At 52.0% G+C, this 27,829-nt stretch overlaps 9 protein-coding genes across 9 annotated transcripts; 5 read left to right on the plus strand and 4 right to left on the minus strand.

The window, feature by feature from the left end:
* Positions 1-132: 132 nt before the first annotated feature.
* On the plus strand, positions 133-768 carry BDW47DRAFT_3391 (uncharacterized protein). Its single transcript, XM_024818784.1, has 2 exons — positions 133-391; positions 434-768. Exons 1-2 carry the CDS (start codon positions 308-310, stop codon positions 716-718), a joined length of 369 nt encoding a protein of 122 aa, XP_024676687.1. The 5' UTR covers positions 133-307; the 3' UTR covers positions 719-768.
* A 636-nt stretch (positions 769-1,404) lies between these two features.
* BDW47DRAFT_121777 (uncharacterized protein) lies at positions 1,405-2,569 on the plus strand (the record flags this gene model as incomplete). Its single annotated transcript, XM_024815703.1, has 3 exons — positions 1,405-1,472; positions 1,739-1,962; positions 2,022-2,569. The coding sequence occupies 3 exons, from the start codon at positions 1,405-1,407 to the stop codon at positions 2,567-2,569; spliced, it is 840 nt and encodes a 279-aa protein (XP_024676688.1).
* A 504-nt stretch (positions 2,570-3,073) lies between these two features.
* On the plus strand, positions 3,074-5,003 carry BDW47DRAFT_97647 (putative mitochondrial carrier protein). The gene is made up of 2 exons (XM_024820464.1): positions 3,074-3,601; positions 3,671-5,003. Exons 1-2 carry the CDS (start codon positions 3,389-3,391, stop codon positions 4,733-4,735), a joined length of 1,278 nt encoding a protein of 425 aa, XP_024676689.1. The 5' UTR covers positions 3,074-3,388; the 3' UTR covers positions 4,736-5,003.
* A 347-nt stretch (positions 5,004-5,350) lies between these two features.
* Positions 5,351-7,191, plus strand: BDW47DRAFT_3409 (uncharacterized protein). Its single transcript, XM_024818788.1, has 3 exons — positions 5,351-5,776; positions 5,836-6,072; positions 6,155-7,191. Exons 1-3 carry the CDS (start codon positions 5,700-5,702, stop codon positions 6,837-6,839), a joined length of 999 nt encoding a protein of 332 aa, XP_024676690.1. The 5' UTR covers positions 5,351-5,699; the 3' UTR covers positions 6,840-7,191.
* A 39-nt stretch (positions 7,192-7,230) lies between these two features.
* Positions 7,231-8,765, minus strand: BDW47DRAFT_97652 (thiamine diphosphokinase; the record flags this gene model as incomplete). The annotated part of the gene is made up of 3 exons (XM_024820465.1): positions 8,595-8,765; positions 8,396-8,475; positions 7,231-8,264 (listed from the first exon to the last, which is right to left on the minus strand). Coding segments are annotated over exons 1-3 (995 nt in total), but the record flags the coding sequence as incomplete, so codon positions are not given.
* Positions 8,766-9,967: 1,202 nt separating this feature from the next.
* On the plus strand, positions 9,968-11,677 carry BDW47DRAFT_97655 (coiled-coil-helix-coiled-coil-helix domain-containing protein). Its single transcript, XM_024820466.1, has 3 exons — positions 9,968-10,284; positions 10,418-10,751; positions 10,848-11,677. Exons 1-3 carry the CDS (start codon positions 10,086-10,088, stop codon positions 11,170-11,172), a joined length of 858 nt encoding a protein of 285 aa, XP_024676692.1. The 5' UTR covers positions 9,968-10,085; the 3' UTR covers positions 11,173-11,677.
* An 897-nt stretch (positions 11,678-12,574) lies between these two features.
* On the minus strand, positions 12,575-17,526 carry BDW47DRAFT_121782 (regulator of nonsense transcripts 2; the record flags this gene model as incomplete). The annotated part of the gene is made up of 8 exons (XM_024815704.1): positions 12,575-12,835; positions 12,908-13,243; positions 13,307-13,591; positions 13,650-13,807; positions 13,861-14,152; positions 14,232-16,348; positions 16,448-16,492; positions 17,253-17,526. 8 exons carry the CDS (start codon positions 17,524-17,526, stop codon positions 12,575-12,577), a joined length of 3,768 nt encoding a protein of 1,255 aa, XP_024676693.1.
* A 451-nt stretch (positions 17,527-17,977) lies between these two features.
* On the minus strand, positions 17,978-20,499 carry fhdA (putative transcription factor Tos4). The gene is made up of 2 exons (XM_024820467.1): positions 18,573-20,499; positions 17,978-18,522 (listed from the first exon to the last, which is right to left on the minus strand). Exons 1-2 carry the CDS (start codon positions 20,091-20,093, stop codon positions 18,496-18,498), a joined length of 1,548 nt encoding a protein of 515 aa, XP_024676694.1. The 5' UTR covers positions 20,094-20,499; the 3' UTR covers positions 17,978-18,495.
* Positions 20,500-22,537: 2,038 nt separating this feature from the next.
* On the minus strand, positions 22,538-23,853 carry sun1 (SUN family protein UTH1; the record flags this gene model as incomplete). Its single annotated transcript, XM_024815705.1, has 2 exons — positions 22,538-22,579; positions 22,642-23,853. 2 exons carry the CDS (start codon positions 23,851-23,853, stop codon positions 22,538-22,540), a joined length of 1,254 nt encoding a protein of 417 aa, XP_024676695.1.
* Positions 23,854-27,829: the final 3,976 nt, after the last annotated feature.

Consider the following 27,829-nt stretch of genomic DNA (forward strand, 5'->3'; position numbering starts at 1 on the left):
GTGGGTGAGAGGACAGGTTCTACGTTTGACTCCACGACCGTCGATTGACCGCGTGCTCTTTCTCCTCCCATTCTCCATTTCTTCTTCTTGTGCTTATTTGTTCCTTCGCCCGACGCTCCCTCGCTCTCTTCTTTCTTCTCGTCCCTGCTTCTAGTAATGACGCTGTCTTGGCTGTTTTTTTTTCCCCCTCTCTATTTTTGCGTGTTTCCGCTCTGGGTGGGCCGAGGAAAATAAAACGGATGTTCTCTCTGTTTCTTTCCTCCCCTTTTCCACCGGACTAATATTCCCTTGGGGGCGTGACTAGGAGATGTGCTGGAACACGGGGGCTACCACCGGACAGGTGACGCGCTTTGCCTGTCTGTGCGGTCTGGACCTTGATCTGCAAGAGGAGGCACGGGGGGGACGGCCTGCGACCGGACGCCGTGCTGGGGAGGGGGGTGTTTTCCATGTTCTTGCCTCATGTCCACCTTTCACTTCTTGTTATGTACTTTTGCCTACGCTATACCTTTGTTCCGCTGGTTTCCTATTCCCCATTGTGACCTATTACCCTTACCCGAGTATTTTCTCGACTTGTGTCCGTTATCTTCTGTGCACCTGTTTTGTCCTTTTTTTTTTATTACTCATTTTAGTGAACTCGCCCACCCGCCGACTATCTTTTCTGGATGTGACTTTCCTTTTTTTCTTATTTCTTTATTTTCCTCTCCGCAGTCTGTGTTAGTCAATTCAAAATTTGTTCTACCGAAATTCTATAAAAAAAAATTGGTCGACGTGTTGATGCTTGGTATACTATTGTCGTATTAGTAGGTATATACTCGAGAAGCACGGAAAAGAAAAGTGGGAGAAAACCAGGAAAAAGGGCACGAAAGAAACAAGAAAGAAAACCAAGCAAAGATCCTCAGATAGACCAGGCAAGATCCAAACAGATCGAACCAGGAACTCCCGATTGTCCAGAGTGGAGACGACCATGGACATTGTGATGTTCTCAGGTGAGTCGAGACGTCACCGGAAGCGACTCGGCACTACCAATACCAGCAGTACCTACGGAGTACCTGCTAAGTATTTCTCTCTCCCCCCAACCTGACTGTCTAAGCTTCTCTTGCCATCCGACACTTAACTCTCTCTGTACTTCTCCCCGCCCAGCCCCCTTCCCAAACCGAGAAACAGAGGGACAGCAAAAAATAACAGAAGAGAAAATAAAAGTGGACTGCCCCATTCCCTTCCACCGCCTAATTCATCACCCTCTCTAAGCTCTTCTCGGCTCCCCTGTTTTCCAACTTAGTCTTGTCTCTTATCTCTCTCTTTACCGTAGCTCTCCCTCCCTGAGCTCCTTCACTCCTCCACCCCCCCCTCTCTACCTGTCGACAACTCTATCCGAGGTTACGAAATTCCCTGGAATCGTTTCTCATGGCTCCTCCTCCTCCCTCCACTTTGCCCTTGGGCGAAAGGTTGAAGGCTTTGGCCCAGACCCTGCAGTACGTGATCTGTCCTTTCCTGCTGGAGAGATTCTCTTCTCCTCGCCAGCTTGCGTGAACCGTGAACTGTGAACTAACCAAAGGATCCGCCCGGACAGATTCGCCTGGTTTGCTGGGTAAGTTTCCCCCCCCCACATGATTCGGCCAACTCGCCGCCAGCACATCCCTTTATGACCGCCTTTCTCCCGACTGGCCTATCTTCCCTTTCCGCGTCATCCAGATTCAAGCCCTGGAGCCTGAAGCTGGACGTTGACTAACGAGCGTAGACATGTGACCCTGCTCATTTCCGTCTTCCGATACACCCTGTCTTATGCGACCTTCAACTACTATTCCTCCGCCGCCCAGTTTACCTATCGTCTGGCGTTCCTGTCGGCTGCGGTGACCTACGGGATTGTGGTATACAAGGGACACATTGCTCGGGGCCGTCTCCAGGGCAGCGTCCCCAGCATCGTGTTGAAGCTCGCTAGCGACGAAAATGTCCAATACCTTGGTGAGTGACACTGGGATCTCGTTATTGATTTCGAGAATGATCGGCTGACAGACAGCTAGGGATGGCGTTGGTCTGGCTGTATTCGCGGCAGATCCCTTTGGCACTCCTGCCCTTCAGTGTCTACTCCATCTTCCACGTCGCGACTTATTCTCGGGCCCACCTGATTCCCACCCTGCAGCCCCCGGCTGCGGGCGCCGGTCCGGCCTCGCCTTCGTCCCCGAGCTCTCGACCGGCCGCGAGGCAGTCGCCCCTGGCCGACACCATCGGCCGATTCGTGAAGCAGTACTACGATGCTAGCATGGACTTGGTCGCGGGACTCGAGATTGCGCTCTTGTTCCGCCTGGCGGTCTCGATCCTGACCTTCTCCAAGGGCAGCTTTCTCCTCTTGGCCATCTACCTGGCCTTCTTCCGCGCCCGTTACTCCCAGAGCTCCTTCGTCCAGCAGGCTGTCCGTTATTTCACCGCCCGCGTCGATGCCTCGGTCTCGCACCAGAGCACCCCGCCGGCTGTCCGTCAGGGCTGGGAGACTTTCAAGGGCGTGGTGCGCCGCGGCTACGAAGCGACCGACACGAGCCGCCTGACCTCGGCCGGCAAGAAGCCTCAATAAACAGCGAGCGGAGCGAGACGGGTGTGGGGAGGCAAATCGCCGGAACGAGCCTACGAGTGCAGTGGATTGCTTTTTGGTCGGACCGTCTTGGAGGGTCTGCATGGCCGGGCCTACTCGCACTTGGCTAGCGCTAATCAACCAACGTGCCGTCGGTTCCTGCGTTACAGTGGGATCGTGGCAGCCGTATGAACGGGGTGGGGAAAGTATGTGTACATGGTGGAGGGATGGATCGAAGATGTAGTGTCACGGGTACCGTGACCAGGGCGCAACTGCTTCAGATGCGATTGTTTCTATAGCGCGGCATGTGTGGATTCCGAATGTGGTTATAATACGAATGAATGCTTTTATGTCCTATTCTAGTTTAAGTGGCGTCATACGGAGTACTCCGCAGTAACCAAGGGACCTGTGGCCACCGATTATTCAGCAGCTCCACGCCTGAGGCCAAAACTCGGTGTTCGGGCGGCGGAGAAAACAGGCAACCGATCGGACAGAAAAATATCTCATCGGGACGGACTTCCCATCTCACCTTTCAGCCTGAAAACAAAAAAAAACAAAAATTAATCTGAGTCCTTATTTGAGGTGCAATGTTTCCTTTGCCCACCTCCCAACCCTCGTTGGAATCTGTATAATTGATTTATTCATCGTTTCATATCTACCTTAGCTTGGGAAATCAATTCCCTCTCATTCTTTCTTGTTCTCTTCCTCATCGGGTGGCGCCCCGTCCTCCCCCATTCGAACCTACCTCCGCCCGCCGCATCCCCGTGGTCTGGTCCGCACCACGATCTGGTGGATTGCGGTGTTTTTCGATTTCTTTTTGCAATGAGCTTGACATCGCGCGTGTTTGGCCTGTTCACAACGACAGAGAACTCGGCTTCGAATTCAGACGCCCCTGCGGCGCCCTCGACCTCACAGTCGCAAGCTGCGACACCCGCCGGCGACCATGCTTTCCAGACGGCGGGCTCGATGAGCAGTCGGGTGCAGACTGCACCGGCGTATAATGAGGAGGAGGAGCCGCGGCCGCCTTATCTTCATGTATGTCTCCCTTCATTCAGGGTTCGAGGTGGCTATTTCTTTACCTATGCTAACTTGTATGCTGGATAGGCAATGCTTGCAGGAGGTACGGGCGGAACTTGTGGAGATATGCTCATGCATTCGCTCGATACGGTCAAAACGCGGCAGCAGGGCGATCCGACGTTCCCGCCGAAATACCATTCGATGACTTCGTCGTATGCTACGATCTATCGACAGGAGGGGCTGATGCGTGGACTGTATGGTGGTGTGACGCCTGCGCTGTGGGGGTCGTTCCCCGGGACGGTTATATTCTTTGGGATGTATGAGTTCACGAAGAGAAAGATGATCGATGCGGGGATCACGCCGGATTTGGCGTATCTGTCTGGAGGCTTCTTTGCCGATCTGGCTGCCTCTGTGGTGTATGTGCCGTCCGAGGTCTTGAAGACCCGGTTACAGCTGCAAGGCCGCTTCAACAACCCCCACTTCCCGCAATCCGGCTACAACTACCGCGGGACGACCGACGCCCTCCGCACGATCATCCGGCAAGAAGGCTTCTCGGCGCTCTTCTACGGATACAAGGCGACCATCTTCCGCGACCTGCCCTTCTCCGCGCTGCAATTCGCCTTTTACGAACGGGAACACCGGATGGCGATCGACTGGATGGGCTCGCGGGACATCGGATTGGGACTGGAGATCTTGACAGCGGCAACAGCCGGCGGGATGGCAGGCGTGATCACCTGCCCGATGGACGTGGTCAAGACGCGCGTGCAGACGCAGAAGAACCCCGAAACCACAGCGACAGGCCCCGCCAAACCGGCTTGCGAACCCGCCTCCACCAAGGAAACGCCCCGACAACACCAACACCACTCCACATCTACTACCTCATCGAGTTTGCGGGCACACTCACGGTACATCTCCCACTCGTCGCCGTCGACGTCGGTGCCGCCGCCCGGCACGCCCCGTCTGGACACCTCGTCGTTCTTCACTGGTCTGAAGATGATCTACCAGACGGAGGGGGTCGCCGGGTGGTTCCGCGGGGTGGGGCCTCGAGGCGTGTGGACGAGCATCCAGAGCGGAACGATGCTGGTCTTGTATCAGTATCTGCTGAAGCAGCTGGACAGCTATCAGAGCGTGGGGGAGACGACCCCTCTATAGTCCTTCCTTCTTCCCTCAGGTTGACAGGGGTGCGACATGCAGTGTAGATAGACGTGGACAGGCGTTCCGGTGGGGTTGTGGCATGACTTGGTTTTTGTTTGATTTGGATCTGGACACGATCTTTCTCCCTTCCCTTTCTTTCTGTTTTCTTTCAGGGTGTCATGTTTGATAGTGAAACCCCTTGTATACAACGTTTGGGAGATTTGTACGGCTTACATAGATCTTAGACTAGGATAATCATGCCAATGTATTATATGTTAGACTTAGCCTGCCTTACTGAGGAACTCACACCCACCTCCATGTCAAAAACGTCACACCCATTCCCCTACTGAGGTAGGTACAAGGTACCACCACCCAAGAGGGGCAAGGCAGGGCAAATTAGTCCCTGACAGCAAATCCCACCAACCCACCACGCTAAGAAATGATCAGCAACAACAACGAAGCGATCGAGTGTTTTGAGTTCTTTATTGAGACGGGGCGAACATGTAAACAAAGCCCAACGCGGGTCCGCCTTGGTATTTCACACATCTGATTGGCTGGGATGGTATTATTACCGTCTGATCATCCTTTATCATGAGGTGTATTGTTTATAATACAATACAGCAGGTACAATGAGGGAATTGACCTAATATCTTTGCTTCCCCCGGGTTCTTCATTTTTCACTCTGTTGACTTACTTACCTGCTTGTTTATATAACTGGGTTGGTATTCCTTCTTTGCATTTCGATATCACTACCTACTATCCTTGTTGTTTGAGTTGGAATTCTACACTCGATACCTGGCCTTACTATATTGATCGGATCGGATTGATACCCACCTACTACCCCATTTAATCCCCTTGCTGTCCCAGTCATCGCATGGTTCCTCGGTGGATCTCCCGCGCGCATCGTCATCATCATCATCATCATCATCAACACCATCAACCAACACCATAACTGCAACTACAACTACAACTACAACCAACAATGTCAGCAGCCGTACCATACCTGCAAAAGCTGCGCAAGCCGCAGCTCGCTGAACTAGCTGAGATTACTGATCTCCGGTAACTTTCAACCCTCCCCCGCGCCAATGTTTGTCGCAAGCCCACGCTGATTCACGTAGCAACCACGAAGACTACAACAAACCGGAACTCGTCCTCGCCCTCGACCAACATCTCCAGGCTAATCACTCCATCTTCGCTACAGATAAGCGCCTCGCGAACTACTATAGCCGTCTGGCGACGCGCTCGCGCGGCGTGTCTTCGCCTGCGAAGAGGGATCTTAAGCATGAGGTTACGCCCCCGACGGATGGCGTCGCGCGTCGTCGGACGACGCGTTTGAAGGAGGAGCCGGTTCCGACGTATGTTTCATCCCATTTCCCTTCTTCTTCTACATTATCTTCCTGCTATCAAAGCGAATAAACAATCTAACCAACTAATCAGCGACGACTCCGACTCCCCATCCCTATCGCGCACGCCAGCCCGCGACCTCGTCACCGTGCAGCCCCCCCTCCCCCCCTCCCCCGCAATCGTCACAGACGCCATCGACCGCCAAACGGCCGAAATCCGCCGCTCCATCAGCGAAGCCTGGACCGGCTCCGGCGTCGAAGAGCGCTCCAGCGCCCTCCGCGCAACCCTCAGCAGCGCCAAAGCCATCCAAGTCATCGCGCTCCTCCTCGAAGCAGCCAGCCTCGTCCACGAGCTGCTCCCGCTGCGGTATCTAACCACCATCCCCGCCGTGCAGGCTCTCCACACCCCCGCCTACCCCATCAAGGTCCCCGACCTGTTCGTCCTCGTCGACGGCGTCTTCTGGGCGCCCATCTCGCTGTGGTTGCTTACCTCGCTGGTGTTGCCGCTGCTCGCGTCTTACTTTTTTAACTTCCGCTTGAATAGCGCCTCCCGTGGGAAAGGAGGGGGGGCGAGCAGCTTTGATCCGTTGAGTTTTAATCTGGTTAAGGCTCTCGTGTCTTATTTTGTGTATGGGCGCGATTTTGACTTCTTTGGGGCTTATGTCTTTTCGACGGTGCATAAGGTTGATATGGCTGTTCCGGGCCAGTGGCGTGGGACGGTGGCTGGTGCTGTGATTGGGATCGTGGGGACGCTTTATGAGGAGATTTTGAGGCGTTGATGGTGTATTGCTTATATATCATTGATATGATGTGATTGGGGTATTCCCCAGGTGTGGATCTGAATGATGGATGGATTGTGGATGGTAGGTACGGATGGATGGTATAGTATATGGGAAATGGGCTTGTTTGGTTTGGTTTGATTTGATTGATTCAATTGTTGGAGTCTGTCTATTCGATTCGATTCATGCTGTCGGAAGGTCACGGTGTTGGCGATGAGACGGTACAGTCAACGTGATATCCTTGTTTTTTGTTCTTGATTTTACCTTGGTTGATGGCGTGTTGGTTGATGTTATTCTTAGTTAGGTAGCTGGATGATGAGTATGAGTATTAGTATACTATAACTTGGATTGATCGATATTGTTTGTAAGATGGTAGACATATTAACGCTGAGCTTATAGCAGGTAGTTGCAGTCTGCCTCTAGATATCTATCATCTATCCATCCATCTAGCTCGTAGATCTATCTTCTATAAACACTAAACCATATCCTACCCACAAATAAGGCACGTACTGTATATAAGTAAGTGAGCATGCAACCCAGCCCACCCAAAGAATCCCAACAAACAACAACTCATTCTCCCCAAAAAAGAATAAAAAATCTAGAGAAAAAAAAAAAAGAAAGAAACTACCTAATACTCCGCTTAAACCTCCCCGCCAACTCAACCGTCACCAAAACAGCCACCCCGTCCACATGTATCTCCACCATATCAGCCCGCACGTGGTTACTCGTGCTCAGCTGCCCGCCGATCTCGGTCTTCCAGTCGGTGACATCCCATTGGAGGCCGTGCGTTGTGATTCGGGCTGGGCCCGAGAGGGGGATTATGCCGATGTTTTCTTCCAGAAGATAGTCTTCTTTTTCTTCTGGGGCGGGTTTTCGTTCTTGGGTTGTGGTAGTGGTGGTGGTGGTGGGAGGATGGTGTGGTCGGTTGGTTCGGGGGGTGGAGATCTTGTTTTGGCCCGGTTGGAGGATGAAGGTTATGCTTTCTGAGGAGATGAGGTAGAGGTTGTTTCTTTTTCTCTTTCTTGGTCTTTCTGTTGGGGAGGCGGCGTCTTTTTGGGTTGTAGATTGCTGTTGCTGCTGCTGCTGCTCCTCCTGCGTCATAAGGTACAGATGATGGATTTGCGAGAAAGCCTGATCGACACGACCGCCTAGCCCGCCCATAATGAGAATTGAGAGGGAGGGTTTTTCTTCTTCTGCTGCTGCTGCTGCTGCTGCTGCTTCTGCTTTCTCTGCTGCTGATGATGGTGATGAGGACGACTGAGAAGGCAAAAAGTCACCCTCGTGCGAGCGCAAATATTTCAAAGCCTTGGTGAAATCCGTCGAGTACTGATCTGCGTCGTGGACGATAGACACCCCATGCTTTTCGTAGTGGGATCGCACGTGCGGTTTGATGGAGTCTAGGTCGCCGATTATGAGGGTGGGGAGCTATACTTGCATATTAGCATATTGAGATTGTGGCGTTGGTTTTGGTATTTTGTATGTGTGTTGTGTTGTGTTATGTTTTGTTGATGTATGTACATGTATATTGTATGAACATGTATAGGATAGATACATACATCAGTATCCTCTTTATCATGCCCCTTCATCATCTCATAGAAATGGTTCGCGCCACCGTCGGCGCAGACGATGGCCCGTGCTATTGTTTACTTAGTTAGCATGTGGCTTACCAGCAGGGACATATATTCTCATATATTTATCATATGTACAATACAACACAATCAACCCTGCTGATCTAACAGAGAGGAATAAACATACCACGTCCAGCCAACACCCCAAAGGCATTCTCGTTGATTGGCTGATTCAGCACGAGCAGAGCAAACGGCGCGGGGGGATCGTCGTCCGTGCGGAAGAATTGGGTGGGATCCCACTCCATCTTGACTGTCTTCTTGGGAAGACTTGGGGGTTGGTGGAATAAAAGAGTGTAGGGGCTCTTGGCTGGTATGATTGATTATAGATATGGGGTTGGACTTGGAGATGGAAGGGATGTGATGTCAGGATCTTCGGAAGGGCTTAGCGAGCGGAACCCGTGATCTTATCTTGCTTTTTTGTCGGACTTGCATATTGATCTTCTTTTTGGATTTTGATGTTGAATATTCGCATGCTCTTATAGATTTAATAACAATGACCGACGGCTACTTGGGTTCACTTGAAAAATTTCTATGGATTACAAGTCCAGTGTTCAAATAGTTTAAAGTGGTTGGGGTAATGAACTATCAATGAGTATTTCAGACATGTAGTCTTCTGAGGCTATCTAAGTAGATAGACTGTATGATACTCATCCCATCCGTCTTCACGGCATTATAGGTCCTCATCTACTGCCGAAGTGACTGTATGTTGCTGCCAGCGGAAGCTATTTTCATCCATATTGTAGCCATCCTGGGTAATCTCGGACTGATGTGCCATTCCCGCCGTATGGAGCAGGCACAGTAGATATCCAGTTCCAGTGTATACGCTTGCCTCCACACTCATAGTCCCGATCTTCATCGTCATATACTGGCTGCGACCGGATACCGACATACGATCGCGAGCACAACTGTAGATTCAACCGTCTTGTCCTCTCTTGCTCGTTTCTGCGCTGATTACATGGCTGACTGTCGTGTTATCGACGTATTCCACAATCTGGCCACCGCTGTATATATGATGACATCCTTCTTTTCTGGCCAACGGGCGGCTAGGAGGTTTATTCCTAGACCAGCCCTATTGCGAGTCAGGCGTCATAGAAGGCTGGGGCTAGGATTCCATCGCTGAGCCGGCGGCTGCTCCTGACTTCGATGTTGGCATTTTATCTGGGGAACGCCTCGACCGTGGTCTGGTCTTTCGGAACCGTCCACCGGGGTAGCCATGAAGGTGTTTCTATCGAAAAATGGCCATAATGCTGGTTCCTCCTACTATCTTGATGATGATTGTATCGTATGCATTAAGTCAAATAAGAACGACGAGTAGATACAAGTGAGAGGAAAGACTGAAGTATTCTGTCAGTGAATGATGCATGACGTACAAACCGGCTGTGTCAACCGCGGTAAAAAACGTGACGAACGGGTAGAGACACCTCAGGCCACGACATATTCCTTTCTCTCCCGGATCGGGCCCGCCCTCGTCCATCATCTTAATCTTGTCTTTCCATCCGTGCCGCCAATTGTCGCTCTGATCCCCGGGCTTCACCTCCCTCACTCTCTTTATCTGGTCCTTCTTTCTTCCTTCTTATCGTTTTTCTCTCTCCACCCCCCTCCCCCCATCCTCCCCGTCATGTTTCGTCCCGCGTCCAGAGCGCTCCTCCGCGCTCCGACTGTCGCAGTTCGTGGCCCGGCCACCAAGCGATTGATAAGCACCGGTCCCGCCGAGACCAAGTCGAGGAGTTGGAAGAATACCGCTATCCGGTTGGGGTTGGCTGTTGGCGCTGTATACTACTATAACACGAGCAGTGTGTTTGCGGATCAGCCGTCGTGTATGTGAAAATTCGTCCGGGAGACCCGTGCCTCTTCCATCCCATCCCGGGGGAAACAGGATGAAAGCAAAAGAAACCCACGCACGCACAGATAAATAGAGAGAGAGAAAGAGAGAGAAACTAACTGAGACAGTCTCCTTCCACCGTCAACCCCAGGCCGATTCCGAGCCCTCCTCCCCCCCAACCCTCGACTCCATCACGCCTCGCATCCGCGAAGAAAGACAACAGCAGAAGCCCGCCCGTGCGCCCGCCGATGGCAGCAATGCCGTGAAGTCGGCCGAGGAGCTCGAGGAGGAGGCCGGCCAAGAAGCCGCCTTCAACCCCGAGACCGGCGAGATCAACTGGGACTGCCCCTGCCTCGGCGGCATGGCGCACGGCCCGTGTGGAGAGGAGTTCAAGGCGGCCTTCAGCTGCTTTGTCTACTCGCAGGAGGATCCCAAGGGAATTGAGTGCATTGACAAGTTCAAGTTCGTACCTCCCTGTTACTCCGTTCGGTGGTGTTTCTGGGAGAGTGGAGGCACAGTGGGAGTGTGAGATTGATGGCTGACATGAATTGACTACAGGGGCATGCAAGACTGCTTCCGGGCGCATCCTGACGTGTACGGTGCCGAGCTCGAAGACGACGACGAGGCTCCCCAGGCCCAAGCCGAAGCCGAAGCCGAAGCCCCTGCCGCAGCCGCCTCCGCAGCCGCCATTGAAGCGCCCATAACCGCAAACGAGATCGAGGCTGCCTCTGCACCCGAAGAGAAGCGCACCGAGGCCCGCGAGGTCCTCTCCCAGGTGAAGACCGATGCCGCTGTGCAAGGCGAGCTGGCTGAGAGCGACAACCTGATGCCCAAGGCCTGGCACGACACCGAGAGCAAGAACGACAACCCGCCGGAGAAATAGAGAAACCTAGCCCACATTCGTTGGCATAATCTTAGAAGCGAAGAAGAAAAAAGGAAAGTCTGTGGACGGGTAAAATTATAGGGGACGATAATCCATCACTGCTGCGTGTTGTATGATCAATGAGATAAACCTTGTTTGATTTGATATAAGTCGGGACTCGAAAGGTCAGTCGCGCTCTTTGTATAGTGGAATTATATACCCTCCATCTTTTTTTCTTTACCCCTATGCTTGAGGTCTTGAGGTCTTTCATGTCATTTACACTGTCTCCAAGACCCTATTGATCGTCCTGGCTTTTTCTCCCCACATCTCCTTCATTTCAATGTCTTTTCTTACTTACTCTTGTTTGTTCTTTTCCAGCATCCACTCCATTCCCACTTTGCCCTGCCCTTGCACACCTGTGTGGCCTTTGCCTTTTGCCTTTCCCCTCGCTTCTCCACTATCATGTAACTTAGTGTACTTGTAGGTCGTGGCATTCCGGAGAAGATAGAAATAGATCTGTTCTTTTGTCTGGAGCGAGTATTTGTAACTGACACATTGTACACCCAAAGTAAGAGAGAGAAAGAAAAAGCAGATCATATTTATTCGCATTGATTTATTGATTTATTTTAGAGGAAAAAAAAGGAGAACTGATCAATCTAGCTAATAGATAAGAAAAAGAGAAACAATAGGTCTGTCTGTCTGTCTGCTGTGGTGACCCGTCCGTCCACAGGCTGCTCTGTTTTAACAAAGGCCCAGGTTGGATGGAAATTTTCACTTCTACCTATACCTATCGTACAAGGCAGTATTAGATAGATATCAGCATTCTTTTTTTCCTCGAGATTCCACCACCCGACTGGACTGTGTTTCAATGAGTGAGCTTCTCCATCGACTGCCTCTCTCTATCTTTCTTTCTCTCTCTCAGTAGTACAACATAGCTAATTAGCTTAGTGCCAACTCGAGTATGTATTCAATTGCCTTGTCCGTTGTCGTTCTGGGATTAGGCATGTAGGTAAGCAAGAGGGCTTTGGAAGCCATGACCAGTAAAATCCGATGAGCCATCGTGGCGGACAGAGGCAATCAACAAAGGCGAGAGCGAGAGCGACGATAACGCATGTTGTGAGGGATGGGTGATGATAAGTGGCTGATAGAGTCTGTCACTGCGATGTATTTGGCCATCCCGTGGGTGGTTCACTCCGTGAGCCGCCTCAGCAGAAGTGCGATTGAATCCTGTCCCGTTCTTTTCCAGTCCTGGCGTGGATGATTGATTGAAAGCATGGTTAGAAATCCTTCCTCTCATCTCCCAAAGTATACGAGCGTGTATGATATGCCGTGTTGAAACAGATACATACATACACCTCCTTTGAAATCCCGAGTGGATAAATGGACGGCGTGGTTGTGTTATCGGGTCCACGGTGTCATCCGTTTACCAGTTCACATCACTGAGTTGAAGCTTGCGAGATCGGAAAGACGTGCGGCCCCCGCTAGACTTATCAGCCTTATTGCTGTTATTGGTGACAGCCGGACGCTTGGTATCCGAGGCCGACTCGGCAGTCTCGGGCTCGTTGGACATCTCGTAGTTCAAGACCAGGTTCTTGATGCGTTGTTGTTCTTCGCGGTCGGCTTGCTGCTGCGTTCTCATCGCGATGGCGAAGCTGGAGTCGGATGGCATGTCGATTTTGCGGGTCTTGTTTTAACATTAGTATCACATCATATCATATCTTTGCTAAGGTTCTCGGGAGTAAATGGATGGACAAACCTGCTGCTTATTCCCCTTCTTCGTCATCAGCGAAAACGCCATCGTATTGTGCTGCGCCGGCGCCGGCGCCGGTGGTGGCTGCTCGGCGGGCGGGGCCGACTCCGGCGGCGCGGCTTCAGCCCCCGCGCCTTCGCGCGCAGATCGCTTCATGGGCAGCGGGATATCGAAGACGGCTTTGCGCTCGAACTTGCGCGAGTCGATGCTCTCTGACATCATCTTTTCAAACTCGCGGTCGAACTCGGCTTCGACTTGGGGGTCGCGTTCCTCTTCTTGGCGGGTGACGAAGATTTCTTCTTCGAAATCGCTGTCTTCGTTCTGTTCGTTGGGCCCGGATATCTGGATCAATTGCTTCCGTTAGCACAAGCATATAAGGTATGAGGGTTTGGGTGGGAAACTCACGTCTGCCTCGCCTTCGTCGCTCGACTCTTGGTCGTCTTCGGCTTCGGGGATCACGTCTTCTTCGAGACCCTCGTCCGATGAGCTGCTGTCGGCATCGTCCTCCTCTGGCTCGGCCGCTCTCTCGGTATCCTGCGTCTTGTAGTTCTGGGCTACTGCTTCACCGAATATCTTGGTGGCTTCCTCCAGGTCGGTCACTAGTTTCCATTGAGGCCGTGTGACCGAGTAGGTGTCCTGGACGAGGAAATCAACGTCCATGGGCAGTGGGTCTTTCGTGCACATGTAGTACTGTAGAACGATTAGCTGTTGCCCTAGTAGTCAGAACGTAATGTAATGTGCATCCTACCTGAAAGAACGTCAAGAAAAAGTCCAGTTTCTTCTTGGCGGAGCCACGGTCAAAGCAGTGTCCGCAGGTATCCAGAAGAGTGCAAACCAGCCGGATACGGAAGAAGTCATCGGGCAGGTCGAGTGGTTGGATTCTCCCTGGAATCGGGGTTCCACCTTCTACGATAACCGTTAACAAATGACCGAGAGAGACAGCGACAAGGCCAACTCACCATAGCCAAACGTGACAATCCGATACAGCGTGTCGAAGATGACCGGCGAGTCGATCATCTTGTAATTGTACAGCTCTCCGAGGTACTTGACTTCCGCGATACGCTTTTGGTTGAACTTGAACTCGTTCTGCTCGAGTCCAAGCGTGATTCGCTCGAGAATGTTGTCCACGATCCCAATCACGAAATCCTGGTGGTATCTGTAGAGAGCGCTGACGAGGATCGCGAGGAGGTGGATATTGCCGTATTTGACCTTGACCGGCTTCGAAAACACACGCTCCAGGATATCAACCACCTGTGGCAACAAGTCAGCACCGAAAAATAAGGCATCCACCAAGAAAACAAGAGACAAATGAGGGATAAAAAGCGCATACCTCTTGTTCCTCCCAATGAAGCTTGCGGATCGACTTCAGAATCTTCGTATAATTCCGCTTATTCATGTCCAGATACACAAGCCGACGAATAAAAGACTCCATAGGCGTGCGCTCCTTCTGCTGAATAGCAGGTCGCGGCGGCGGATCAACATAATACACCGCATTCTCAATAATCATCCGCTCCTGCTGACCAAGATGCTGCACCGTCTTCTTCCGTGTGAGTGTTTCCAGGAACGAAGCCATCCTAGGCGAAGTCTCCGGGTTGCGGAACAAGTACCGACCGCAGTTCTCCAGCAAATGACCGATGATCTCGATGTTCATGCGCGAGAAGTCATCCAGCGAGACCTTGAAGCAGTGGAAGATGATGTGCTCCGGGACGACGCCGAACTTGGTCAGTTCTGCAAGATAGCGGACGTTGCTCATGCGGACTTGGCCCAGGAACTCCTTTGACTTTCGGCGCTGGAGACTGCGGAACTCTTCGTCGAGGTATGTAGTTATTCCCTGCGGGATGTCGGGTAGGTACTGGCCTAGGGTTGCGACAAGGCGGGAGTACAGCGGCAGGAGATCGATGCGGCCCTTGGGGACGTCGGATACGGCCTTGACAAGCCTGTTTCGCGAGGCCTTCGAGTTCACGAAGCAGAAGTCCAGCGCTAGCTGATCGACGTGGTCCTTCGTCTGCAGATCGGGAAGTTTCGCCAAGAGAGCGTCGACCTGCGCACCGACGGTTTTGCTCGCGATAGCCATAGATTGGTCGTCTGCATCTGCGGACGCCTTCTCCTCAGAGGATGAAGGTTGGGAGGCTGGTTCGGACTTCTCAACTCCCTCCGGTGTACCGTCCTTCTTGGCCGTCTCCTCTGAGTCGTTCTTTTTCTTCTTCCCATCCTCGAGCAAAACAGCCGGCACTTTCCCCTTAAGGTCCATCAAGTTCTCGTAGAAGCGTCGCTCTTCTTCATCTTCCCAGATACCGGCACCGTCGCCTTGGCCGCGCAGGTATTCAGCCGTCTTCACGAGCCCAATACCACCGTTGGAGTTGGCATCGGTGGTTTCCTGCTCGACCAAAGCCGGCATTTCAGCACCGAGCGCCTCGCACAAGACCTGAGTGTTTGCCACCAGCTTCTCCAGCGTCTTGGTCTGCTTCTCAAAGTTCGCCTGGCGATCCTCGAAGATCTCGCCACTCTTGACGTAGGCCTCCGCATTGCGACGACTCTGGTTGATCAACGCCCGTTGATCGCGTACAACGTGCGCCTTGACGTCCTCCAGGTACCGATTCAAGATGCTTCTAAACCGGGACTGGGCCTTCTCTGGAACAAGCGGCGGGTCGTCCTCAGCTGCATCTCCATCGCCTCCGCCATTCGTCGCCGGAGTCTCCGCGGGCGCAGCAGCGGTCGTGGTTCCATCCGCTTCAACCGTTTTCCTACCCTCATCTACTGGCTTCGTCCCCAGGATATCCCAGCTAAAGCTCTTGACAAACAGGACAGCAAGCGGCAGGTTGGTGTGGTCGCGGTCATGTCCCAGCAGATCCTTCAAAACCTCCAAAGGAAACGGCTCGGCTTCCTTGTCGCCATCTCGCGCCGCAGGGGTGACTTTGGCCTTAGAGGGCACTTCCGAAGCCTTCCCGCCGCCAATCCCCACCAACCCCTCCTTCCCTTTCGTGCCCACGTCCTCCGGCCGTTCAATGTCATCCAGCGTCCGCAAAACCCCCACCAGCCACAACTCCGTCACCACGCGGAGCAAAATCCGGTGACGGGACAAGCGCTCCTTCTCCTCGCGCTCGCGCACCTCAGGACTCAGCGCCTTCAACTGCCCCTTGTCCGGCGTGCTGAGGCCGCGACCCAAAAGCCATCCGATCTGTCGCGTGAACTCCGCGGCTCCGAACCGCTGGTGCAGGGCGCTCGCGATTTCGACCCCGGTGGCGATTTCGCCGGGCGACTTTAACTTGCAGAGGCCCTCGAAGCAGGCGGAGATGATCTCGGAGAGATACTTGTGGAGCGAGAGCGTGCGGATGTCGGACAGGAAGGTCTGCTGGGCGGCGGCGTTGATTCCCGTGCGGAGACGTTTGATGAAGGCGGTGTTTTTTTTCAGCGCGGAATCGAGAGACTTGCTGACGGCGAAGACATCTGTTGCGTGATTGTCCAGTGGTTAGAGAAGCAGATCCTGACGGAGAGGAGAGGGGTAGTCGAAGGTGTATTGGGTGGGTGTATTGGGACGGTATTTACCACTCTCGCCATTCCAGGCTCTCTCGTTGAGATCGCGGAGCTCTCCTATAAGCATGTACGTTAGCGATGGCTGCACGCATAGAGTGAAATTCTTATAGACTGTGTGGATCCAGGGATCGTACGCTTCCGTTGACGTTCCATTCTCTAAAGCCCGTTCGCTGTATTTTCAACTGTCGTGGGGTCCTTCCAGAGAGTCGGAAAGGAAAGCGCACAAGTGACTTGAACGCCACATTGGTGGAGATTAATAAAAGGAAAAATGACGCGCTCCGTCTCGAAAGTCGGCGATTTCGGAGGAGTGTTAAGAAGTGAGGCGTGTCTGGCTGGAGAAAAGCCGTGACGGAGAGCAGAGCGACTTGCGGCGGCGAAGAGTGGGAGCCGAAGGCGGTCCCTGCGGGTGGGCTCCATTAGGCGGAACCTCGTCACATCAATGTGGACTACGGAGTAGAGATAGGACACTCCCCAACGTCATATTCAATTTGATTCTGGCCTCACTTCAGTCGACTAACCCTGCAGGAGATATAGGTAGTACATTCTCAAGACGACCCTCAGCCAACACACGATGTCATCATACAGAGTAACCCTAGCCAACACAAGAAGAACCACCAATTACCACAAGACCAAGAAAACAATCTGGGACCCCCAACCAACGACAACCAAAAACAATTACAGTGTCAAGATATTAATACAGACGAGAGAAAAAGAGAAAGAAATCATATCATCCCAAACAACCGATAACTATGACCAGAAACCGATGATGACCACCACTACTCCTCCACCCCACCACGCTCAATCTCCGTAAACCCACTCTCATCCCCCTTCTTCACCTCCAACAGCCGCGACTGCAAATCATGCTTGCGATCCTGCTGGCTCCAGCTCTGACGACGATCATGAGCACGATCCCTCGGCTTCCACGGTCTCTGCGGGATATGATGCTCGTGCGTCACGCTGGAGGAGATCTCGGGGTAGGTTCCCGTTGAGCTGGATGCGGTGGGAGAGAGCTGTTCGAGTGGGTTGGGCTGTGGCTCTGGGTCCAGCGTGTCCGCTTCGTGGGATGGGTTTGGGAGGGGGTTGAATTGCATTTTCTTGAGTGTTCGTCACTGGTTATTGATGATGCGGTTCCGGGAGTGTGTAGTATTGTAGATAGGTAGGTAGGTAGGTAGGTAGGTAGGTAGGTAGGTTATACGATCAATGGCTGGATGTTGGTTTTAAGTAGTATAAAGTAAGTAGTAGGTGGGCAAGCTCAATACTCTTATAACTCATGTTATGTTGTTTTCAGGAGGCAAACCTGCAAGACACACCTTGGTGTTGTCTTGACCCCGTGGTCATGTCTGACATCCTTGGGTTGAAAATCACCCCATCGCTAACATCATCATGATATATGCGTGGGACAAATGGTTACATGTGAACGAACAGTGACGCCTCTCGGATCAACCATGGTCCGATCCAATATCAGCTACTCTGGAAACCTTCAAGTCGAAATAACTCTAAACACTAAATGCTTTTTTCCTTTTTTTTGTTTCTTGGAAACAGATAACATACAACCCACGATCGTTCCAAAATTGGAGGAATACAGATACCAGAAATCCACTGGGCAAACACAAAGGGGGAAAATACAACGATATAAACATGGGGATAGTATCGATGCCCGCCACGAGGGAGAAGACCCTTGGAGGTCAGGCCATTGGAGGCAAAATGCGAGACAACAAGAGGTACACACACACTCGCCCAGGCAAACACCCTGGGGAAACACCGCAGACATCACACATGGGTGGCAAACAAAACAGTTAGACCAACCTAGTAACAAGTCGATGAAATAATCATCACGAACTGGACCACCATTCATCATACACCTTCATACTGCAACATGAAATAAAACAGGGTATGCCCACGCCACGCTATGCGAATAATCAATGAAAGTCACAAACAGCAAGAAAAAAAAGCAACACAACTATGTACTAAGAACGGTAACCACCTTTGGTTCGATCGTCACGACCAGAAGGTGGGTAGACAAGTACTATCATCTGTCTTGCGCAATATCTGGTCGAGATCTATTTCGGCTTACGCCAGAAGTATTGCTAGGGTCGGTTAGTGATTGGTCCAAGCTGGTCAGTGGCGAGCTTCGTACCTTATGCTGCTTTCTACAATTGCGGAGTCCGGGCTTCCGAAGGTCATTCACAACAGCTTCGCGCCGCATCTCGTCGTCGTCGAAATCAGCGACGTAGTAGTACTCGCTTTCGAGAGGCTTCCCGGCAGCATCCTTGCCTTCACGGGCAACCTTCCCAATACTCTTGGTGGTATCGATGATGGCGAGAACCTGGTCCCTAGTGGGCACATCCTTGGAGCCACCTTCCTTCCTCCAAAAGCTAGGAGGAAGGTTGTTGAGAATAGTCGAGAAGGGAGTCGACGAGAGACGGGAGAAGGCCAGTTGGTTGACGGCGTGGTTCTGCACTCGTCCCACGCTTTCGTCAGAGAGATCGAGCTTGGCAGGCGCCTGGTGGATCTCCTCAGTTGGCTTCGACGGCTGCTTCGGGGACTTGGTGGACGGGTCGTGCTGGGCGGCAAGCTGGTTGCGCGGACGGGTAGGCTGGAGCGGAGAGTCTTCCGCAGTAAACGATGCCAGGCGTGGCAAGAGGTTCTCTCCAAACGGCCCAAACGAATGAACAATGGGGTCGTTCTCCTCGTCATGGTCAGAGAAGTCGTCATTCTTACTCAGCTCACTCAGGTCACTGGACTGCGAACTCTGCAAGAGATCCGCTTCGTCGGAGGCAGGGTCCTGGAAATCCTCAGACGGCAGCACATTCCGAGAGGTGTTGCGACGGAGTGGGGACGCCTCGTCCTCGTACACGACCACCGAATTGCGAGAACGGGTTGGGGTGAACAGAGGCGAAGAGGGAGGGACAAGGGACTTGGACGCGGGGGACGGAGACACAGGAGAAGCCAAACGCGGACGCTCAACAGCGGGACTATCCTGGAGACTCCGACGAGATTGCCCGTGGCGTGTCGGGGTGCTTTCCTCCTCCGTCGAGACATAATCCTTCTTATCCCCGCGAGGCCATTGGACCAACACCCGCGCATCATGAACATCAATCATGATATCGGCATCTTTGATATCCGACGTGAACGTCTTTCCTTTGGCCAAATCATAGGTTTTCCCCTGGCAATGCAGCTTGATCCCATTCCATCCCATGCACAGTATCTCTACCCTATCCCGGTCGAAGGGGTTCGGGGCCGGTTTATACGTGGCCTTGACGTGGATCCGAGAAATCATACGGTTGGCGGCTAGTTGATGCTGGCACGAGACACTCGATCTACCCATCAGGAGGGGGTCACCATTCTCCGAGAGCATCAATGTTGGCACAGCGGACAGCGGAGACCGTTCCGAGTTGGATGAGACGACGGCTCGTCGTGACGCGTTTCGAGACAGGGCCATGCGAGGCGGAGAGGAGGACATAATATGGGTGGACGAGGTCGGAACCGGCGTAGGGTACATCGAGGCGAGGCCATGGTCCTCGCGTGCTACACGCTTCTGGGGGCGAGGCAGAGAGGGCGACGAGCTCAATGGCTCAAACGCGGGCAACAGAGACGCTGGACGCTTCACACCTGCCACGGACGCAGTGAAACTGCTCCTTGGGGGAGAAGACTCCATTATGGCAAGTGTGTCTATTCAACAGCACCAACACGTCCTAACGGTACCGTGAACAAACCTAGACGTGACAACACTCTTCAATTGAAGCGGTTAGGAGGAGGACGAGAAGGGATTCGCGTCGAGGACCCGACAGAGGAAGGGTCAGTCTATTTCTATAGACCAGGTTAAACAAGGAAAGAGAGCAGACGAATCGAGGCAAGTGAAAGACGAAAAGGAATGAGCCTTGAACACTACTACCCCCCAAAAGGCGAGGACCAGGAGGTTGGGGGAGGCACAGAATCGGTCTATGGACAAAAAGGAAAGAAAAAGAAAAAAGAATGAGAAGTAATCACGAAAGGGTAAAAAAAAAAAGGTAAAGGGAAAAAACGAAAAAGGGTGAGAGGATTGGGTGTGTGGTGGAATGCGTACCGGAGCGGAGGGTCTCGTCCAGCGCGGAAATGCACGCTTACAGCCCGAGACGCGTTCGATAGGCGCCGGCGAGGTTCACCAAGCTCCACCATTAACCTCGCGCAGTTTACTTACAAACTTCTCGGACTGTATATTGCTCAGCATTTGGGAGAATTGGAGGCAATTAAAACATATAATTTTGACTGCATTTACACCGGAAAAAAAAGGCCCTTTCATTGACTTTCCTCCTTCAAAGGCCGTGTCGACAGGGCGCGTCTCCCCGCGTCCCCAAGTCATGTGCCTCGCGTTTTCTGGTTCGCATCCCGTGACTTGCGCCTGATCATGTGACTTCTGCCTCGAAGGGGAAAAGCATGCCTGACGCAGGATTTTCTGCCCTTTGATTGGACCAGATGCATCTTGTCGCGACTTGATACCTGCTACGGGTACCAGGTTAGTACTATCGACTATACCATGGACTACCTGGTAAGTGGTATATAAATCCATACCTGTATCCCCGGAGTACTCCGTTACTAGCTACAAATAAGCGGACTTATCACCAACATCAAACCCTCCAATCCAAAATACCTAGGAACCGACCAGGATGCTCCTGAATCTCCTCCCAGCCCAGCATTGGCACCCTTCATTGCGGACACGCCCTACAGTCCCTACTTCGATCCTAGCCCATTAGCTACGGAGTTTACGGACTCCCTACCTTATCTACCCACCTAGAGGCACCTAGTTATGTCCAGCATAAATTTATGTCCCCGACGCGACGCCTCCCACAAGCACGTAAAACGTAACCAGTAACCACGTAAGACGTAACCAACGTACGCGACCTAATAACTAATGCAAGCGCGCCAGCCTTCATACTCCCTACCCTACCCAAGTCAGTAATTCCAATATAACCATCACACAAGGTAGCGTGTACTACTAACGACTAGTAAATATAAGTAGTAATCAATTGACTATTGAACCCCCCACCGACCGATGCCCCGATCTCCTTTTTTTGCTCTCCCAACCCCACTTAAGTGCACATTCCTGAGGACCACTACCAGCACGGGGTTTAGTCTAGTCCGTGCGTGGTTTTCTACTGTAGTTGTGGTTGTCATTGTAGTTGCTGTGGCACAGTGTAAAATCTAACAGAAAGGCTCGGCATGAATTAACAACCTACCCAGGTGATATATGTATATATATATTACCAAAAACATAATAACAATCTATCGACCAAGCACCGATATATATATGGGGGGAGAGAGAGGTATGTATGTGTCGTACCTGCCAGGGGCCAAACCAACCCCACATTTACGACACAACACGACACGACATCTGCAGGACATTCCAGCCGGAGACGAGGGGCCGGACTTACATATGTACCTAGTATCTACTTACTTTAGTACCTTGGTAAGTAAGTCGATGATGTTTAAAGTACGGTGAGGGAACCGAGGGCAATGCAAGACCAGGGATAAGTCCTTCTTTCTCTTCGTCTCGTCTGTAGGATATGTGTGGAGTTGGGTTGGGATAGAGATGATATTTGTGTTGTGTTGAAGAACACGCTTGCTGGGTTGTAGGAAGGGCGGTTTTGGGTTGGGGTTATGTTGTATAGATTAGGGATATGAATATATATATTGTCCAAAAAAACCATAAACAAACACTCCCTATCGACAGACACCATCGCAATCTCAATATATAACAACATTATTTATAGGACTATCTTACTAGAAGGAATATAAGAAAAAAGAAAAGTCAAGGTGACAAGAAATCAGTTTACTTCGCAGGAGGGTAGAAAAGTAAATCTAGCCACAGGCGACCCCCACCGCCCCCAAACCCCAGACAGGATGGGGGACTGTGGGGGACGTCACGAAAAAAATGTGACGTGAACCGGAATGTTTTCAAAACCACGTGGGATAAAATATACTTAAGATACACAGAAGAAAAGCAAACACACTCGCCGGTGGAATCATGAAAAAAGGGAATGGGACGCGGCGTAGAAGGGGAAGGGGCTACCGGGTTGCAGTGGCACCCATATGGCTTTGTCAAGTGTGGGCCGACCCGAACGTTTAATAAAAGACGTAGGTGGCGTCGCCGGACACGGCTTGGACCTATTGAAGAAGGAAGATTAGCCATAATCAAAGTGAAGTGGGAAAGAGAAAGGGAAACATACAGTGCAGCCGGAGTCGTTGCTGCCCGTCTCGGAGATGAACTTTCCGTCCTCATACTTGCACGATCCGCTGAGGTTGTCACCCTTGATCTTGATGTTGAAGTCGAGCTTCTCGTTGGTGGTGGGGCTGTTCTGGAAGATGGAGAGCCATTTGCCGTTGTTGGAGCCAACACCGAGGTTGACGGGGGCCCAGTTGCCGATGGGCTCGCTGCCGTCACCCCACTGGCAGCCCTTCTCGGGCTTGGTGCCGCGGGGGTTGACGTAGTACTGAGCCGAGGTGGTCTTGCCCTGCCACTTGAAGTACTTGTCGCCGTCGGGGCAGGTCAGGGGCTGCAGGTCGTTGTGGCCCAGGCTCAGAGGAATGGTCTCGGCCTCGGTACCGGGGTAGTCAGTACGGCAAACAGAGACGGTATCGCCCATGTTGTTCTCAACGCTGACACCGCCCACACCCTCAATGCAGAGCTTCTTGGACAGATCGGTGTTGGTAAGGTAGAGCTTGCCCTTGCGGCACTCCAGACCACCGACGGACTGGCCCGTGGAGCCCTGGGTGGTGGGCCACTGGGACTTCTGGTATCCAGCGGGGCAGGCATAGGAGCACATGGCGCCGGAGTGGCAGGTGTCGCCGGTGACGGCGGTGACGATGTCGCTGATCAGCTCATCGGCCAGGGACACGTACTGGATACCGGACCAGCCGCCCAGGCCCAGGTACTCCAGGGGGATGGCACCGTAGTCGGAGGGGAATTCACCACAGTCGATCTCGCCATCGGGGAACTCCTTGTCCATGCCCTTGCCGCCGCTGGAGGCGCCGCTGGAAGAGGCCGGGGGAGGAGAGGCCGAGGTGGTGGTCGAGGGAGCTGCCTTGGTGGTGCTGCTGGTGGTGCTGCTGCTGGCGGGAGCGGTGGTGGTGGGTTCCTCAGCAAACTCGCCGGGGGCGACAGTGGGGGTCGGGGCGGCGGTCGAGGTCGGTTCGGCCAGGATGCTCTTGCACTCATCGACCTTGGGGGCGGCACCGGCCCAGATCAGGGTGCCATCGGCGATACCCTGGCAAGCCTCCTCGGCGGTGATCATCTCATCGCCGAGCTTGTACTCGACGACGGTGTCACCGGGGACCACATCGACGGTACGCTTGTGGTGGTGACGGTGCTGGTGGTGGTGCTGGGCAGCGACGAGAGAGCCCGCCGTCGCCAGGGTCAGAGCAACTGAGTTGAACTTCATTGTGTTGGTATGTAGTAGATATGTTCCTGGAGATGGTGATGTATATGGACTGATCCGATCTATATATGCCGAGGGGTTGATTAGCGCACATGCCACGGGAGTCTCGAGTCATCCATTCCACTGGCACGATGTCTCTTATCATTTGGTCCTGATAACCCCTGACACCTGACACCTGCTCTCATCACCTCAGTCCCCACCTCGACCGGCCAGCATGGAGACATGCGCACGGCCAAGGACTGGGGGAGTCGGGTGCAGGGCGCATCCATGATGTTTGAGGGGATGCAAGACTACCACGAGGAACGGACCAACGACCAGAAGGGTTTATACATACATCAACGTTAGGGCAAGCTAGTCGCGCGCTTTTGATATGACTGTACAGGGATCGAACGAATCGCTTCAGATTGAACGTGAGGGAGAGTGTGTGAGCAAGGAGCAAGATTCGATAACAGAGGTTCCCAAAAGAGTGTACGAGAGAGAAACAGGTCTCTCAGGTCGGATAGGAATCTCAAAGAACTGGCAAGAAGCAGAAGGTGAAAACGCTCTGGGGAGGAGAAGAAGGGAGAGAGAGAAGAGAGAGGAGAAAATGTGGAGGGATGATGGGAGGGAAGGGGAGATGAAAAGGAACGAAATGAGATTTAGTCGGACTACTAGTCAGTTCAAAGGGAAAATGGATGGGCCCAGGGGGGGCGAGAGCGAGCAGAAAAAAACGACTAAAAGAGGGACACGGGGGGGCGTCCAGGGTCTTCCAGGGGCTCGATGCCAACAAGACCAACGATCAATGGTGGCACTACGATGGACATTGGAACAGCCACCGATTAAACCAGGCAATAGTCAGAAGAATTAAAATAATTATCAAATAAAAAAAAAAATCAAATGAATAAATAATAGAATAATAATAATAAAAGGAATCAAAATATTCAGTGGAAAAATAAAAATAAATAAATAAATAAAAAGATTAATATCAAGGATCCACACCTGGAGACCAGACATGGGTGATTTTGATTAACATGAAAGATTTCTTACCGTATTCTCAGTATCCATATACCCCTAGTGCTGTACCTGCATGGAAATCTCCCATCTCCTCCAACCACATCCAAGGTCTGTCAATGAGTACTTCGTACCTGGTAACTTTGGAATTAATACCCGACTCGACTCCCTCCTTTGTCAGGCTTGGTCCGCCGGGGGTGAGTATATCCCGACATTCTGACATGGTGCCACGGCTGACATTGCCTCTTCGGTACCAATCCTGGACATAAACGAGGCGTTCGTGAGAATAAGAGGAAGATTGGAACCGAAGAGGGGGGACGAGAAAATGCCTCTGGAAATGCGGTGCAGAAACCATAGTTCGTGAGGGACTAAACGACGTGTCTACCGGTCCAAGGGCCTCTATCGGCAATAACCTCGGAGAGATGCGTGGTCAGGCAGTGCTTTTCTTCTGGGCTTTGTTTGGAGGTCTGGACCGTCTTGACTCTATTATTATTCTTTTGATCATGATTATGATTATTATAAGTATGGTTAATGTTGACTTAGCGCCGTTATCCCTCTGACTACGACCCGTTCACAATCCTTCTGGTGTCTGTTCCAGAGGGGAAAACCGGAGTATCGGGCGTTTCTCGCCTCTGTTTGGCCACTCGCATCTACTAAATCATCATTTCTGTTCCTGAAGCCCGCCGGGACTAACCGCACCGGGTTTGGCGTTTGCCTAGAATTGCACTTTTCGGCTGAGTTTACACCAACCATACTGTGGGATGTGGGGTTACAGTGGGGTCAGCACATTTTACTCCCTCAATCAGGCACACCAATCAGTCTGGACAGCGACCTCTTCGCTTGCCCCGGCGATGGCCACAAAAAGCATGACCTCCAGGGATTGTCTCATGTCCGATCATTTAGTAGCCTTTGGTGGTCCCTAGACTGTCCTATGTTTGGTGGATGAGACTCGTACTTTGTATTAATAGAAAATAGAAATGTTTTCTCTCGTTGTATTCTGACTGGTGGTTCCGGTCTGGCTGGACCCAAATTTCAGGCCACGTCCTTCCACGGATCCAACGACACAATTGTATACTTTGCTTCCACGTCTTGGATCCTTTTCCTTTTGATCCTTGCCGGTCCTCGGCAGGGGGGTCGTTGAAGGGGTTCCAAATATCCACTGGAACAAAAATCATCAAAATTAAGTAATAGATGAAATGACCAACCATGATTCAATCCTTTACACTCTGAAATCATTATGCATCTCCCCAGCCGTTCGAACCCAACCTCGAGGATTGTTGATTACCGCGGAGATACGTACGGTAATTGTACAACATACGTCTGCCCACCACCCGCGGCAGAGATGGAGCGATCTGCGCTGGACCAAACACGTCCCGCCAAATAGGGGAGACTGGCCTGGTGCGATTTCCCACCTAAAAACAAACAAGCGTTTCTGAAAGGCTAAACAAGGGCCGTTGCGGAGCGTCTCTCCCGTTTATCATGTCCATCCCAACTTACACGACGATGATCCTCTGGCTTCAGCCTTCTAGCCTTCCATTCCAGGGGCCAACAGCCTAACCGGCCACCTTGACAACCTCTCTTGTCCTGGCATCGGATGATGGGCGGTCGATAACTATTAACTCCAGACGAGGAGAAACCATCTGAACCCTTCTGATCGCCGTCGTGTTGACTGGACTAAACGGTGTGGTGGTGGTGATGGAGAAGGTCAAAGTCAGTACCCAGCGATCGGCATCTTCCCAGATCAGGCTCTGCTGTGCTGGCACCCTCCAATTGACCGCTCCTCAGCTTCAATCGGAAGCGCGGAACACATCATCATCTCTCTGTCATTGAAATTGGGCCGCACGCATCACCCGTAGATTTGTAACATAAAAAATTTGATCTCCGACAGGATCCGTATATGCAGGTGCCTTGCAGAATCAAGCACCCTGTAACGAGTACCTACAGGTAGGAAGTTTTACGAGACCACCTTCTGCCCTGTTCGACTGCCGAAACAAACGTGGTCGACCCCAACTCGTGACCACCTACTTACTCCGTGGGGATCGAATCATTGAATCATGGTGTGTGTGTGTGTGTGTGTCGATAACTCGCTATGTAACTAGTTACGGGGTATTGGGGAGATTTCTAATCAGATCTTCCTGCTGGTTTCGTGGATCCAAACCCTTGTGCGTGACATCATCTACACATGTCATCCCTGATTTTGAACTATTCATAAATTGCAGTCTCGTTCCAGAGAGTGCTGTCTCTCGGGTTGCCAACCAACTCGCTTCAATGAAGATCGGAGCGTCGGATCCCTCCAGTTATTCCACACGATGGAATACACGATGCGATCAATGCTCGGGAGGATCGCTCTCATACCCACGTGATCGCCTTCGCCTTCAAGAGACAAGGGACCTGGCTCGGTCTCTCGTGGATATTATTAGAATAGAATGAAATTGGGGGCGGTTTCTCGCAAGTTCCATCGCCCACAGTGGTATTTCTAGCGGCTTCACAAGATCGTCAGTCGCCCAGCTCTTGGTGGTCCAGGTCAACTGATCGGATTTCCTGGGGGATCAGGGGTTACTTTGGTTATCAACGGGACGTCGGGATCTCTCACCAAGGAGTAACTATCTCCACCAGGACGGCGATGTCTCAAAACTACTGAATATGAGGGTTATAACTTATAACTTATCACCTATAGGAATACGTATACACACCAGCGTACTATGTATTTCCCGAACTTAATTGAAAGAAAAACATTCACCGGCGATATTTCCTAGTCCAGAAACAAAGTTCATGCCATATGCCTTCCAGGTTAATCCAACAACCCCACCCCTAAAATTGCTTCGCCCGAGATGTTCACATCTGTAACACAATTTCTGCCATGTTCCTTGGAACCGCGAGATTGACTGGTGGCATGTCCCCGCGTGTCTTTCAATAGTCAATAACTCAATAATTATTAGGTAGGCACACGGTTTGGCTCCGGAGATGTAACCTCGGGACTTCCATTGTT

The sequence above is a fragment of the Aspergillus candidus genome (assembly GCF_002847045.1).
Source record: "Aspergillus candidus strain CBS 102.13 unplaced genomic scaffold BDW47scaffold_1, whole genome shotgun sequence".
NCBI lineage: Eukaryota > Fungi > Ascomycota > Eurotiomycetes > Eurotiales > Aspergillaceae > Aspergillus > Aspergillus candidus.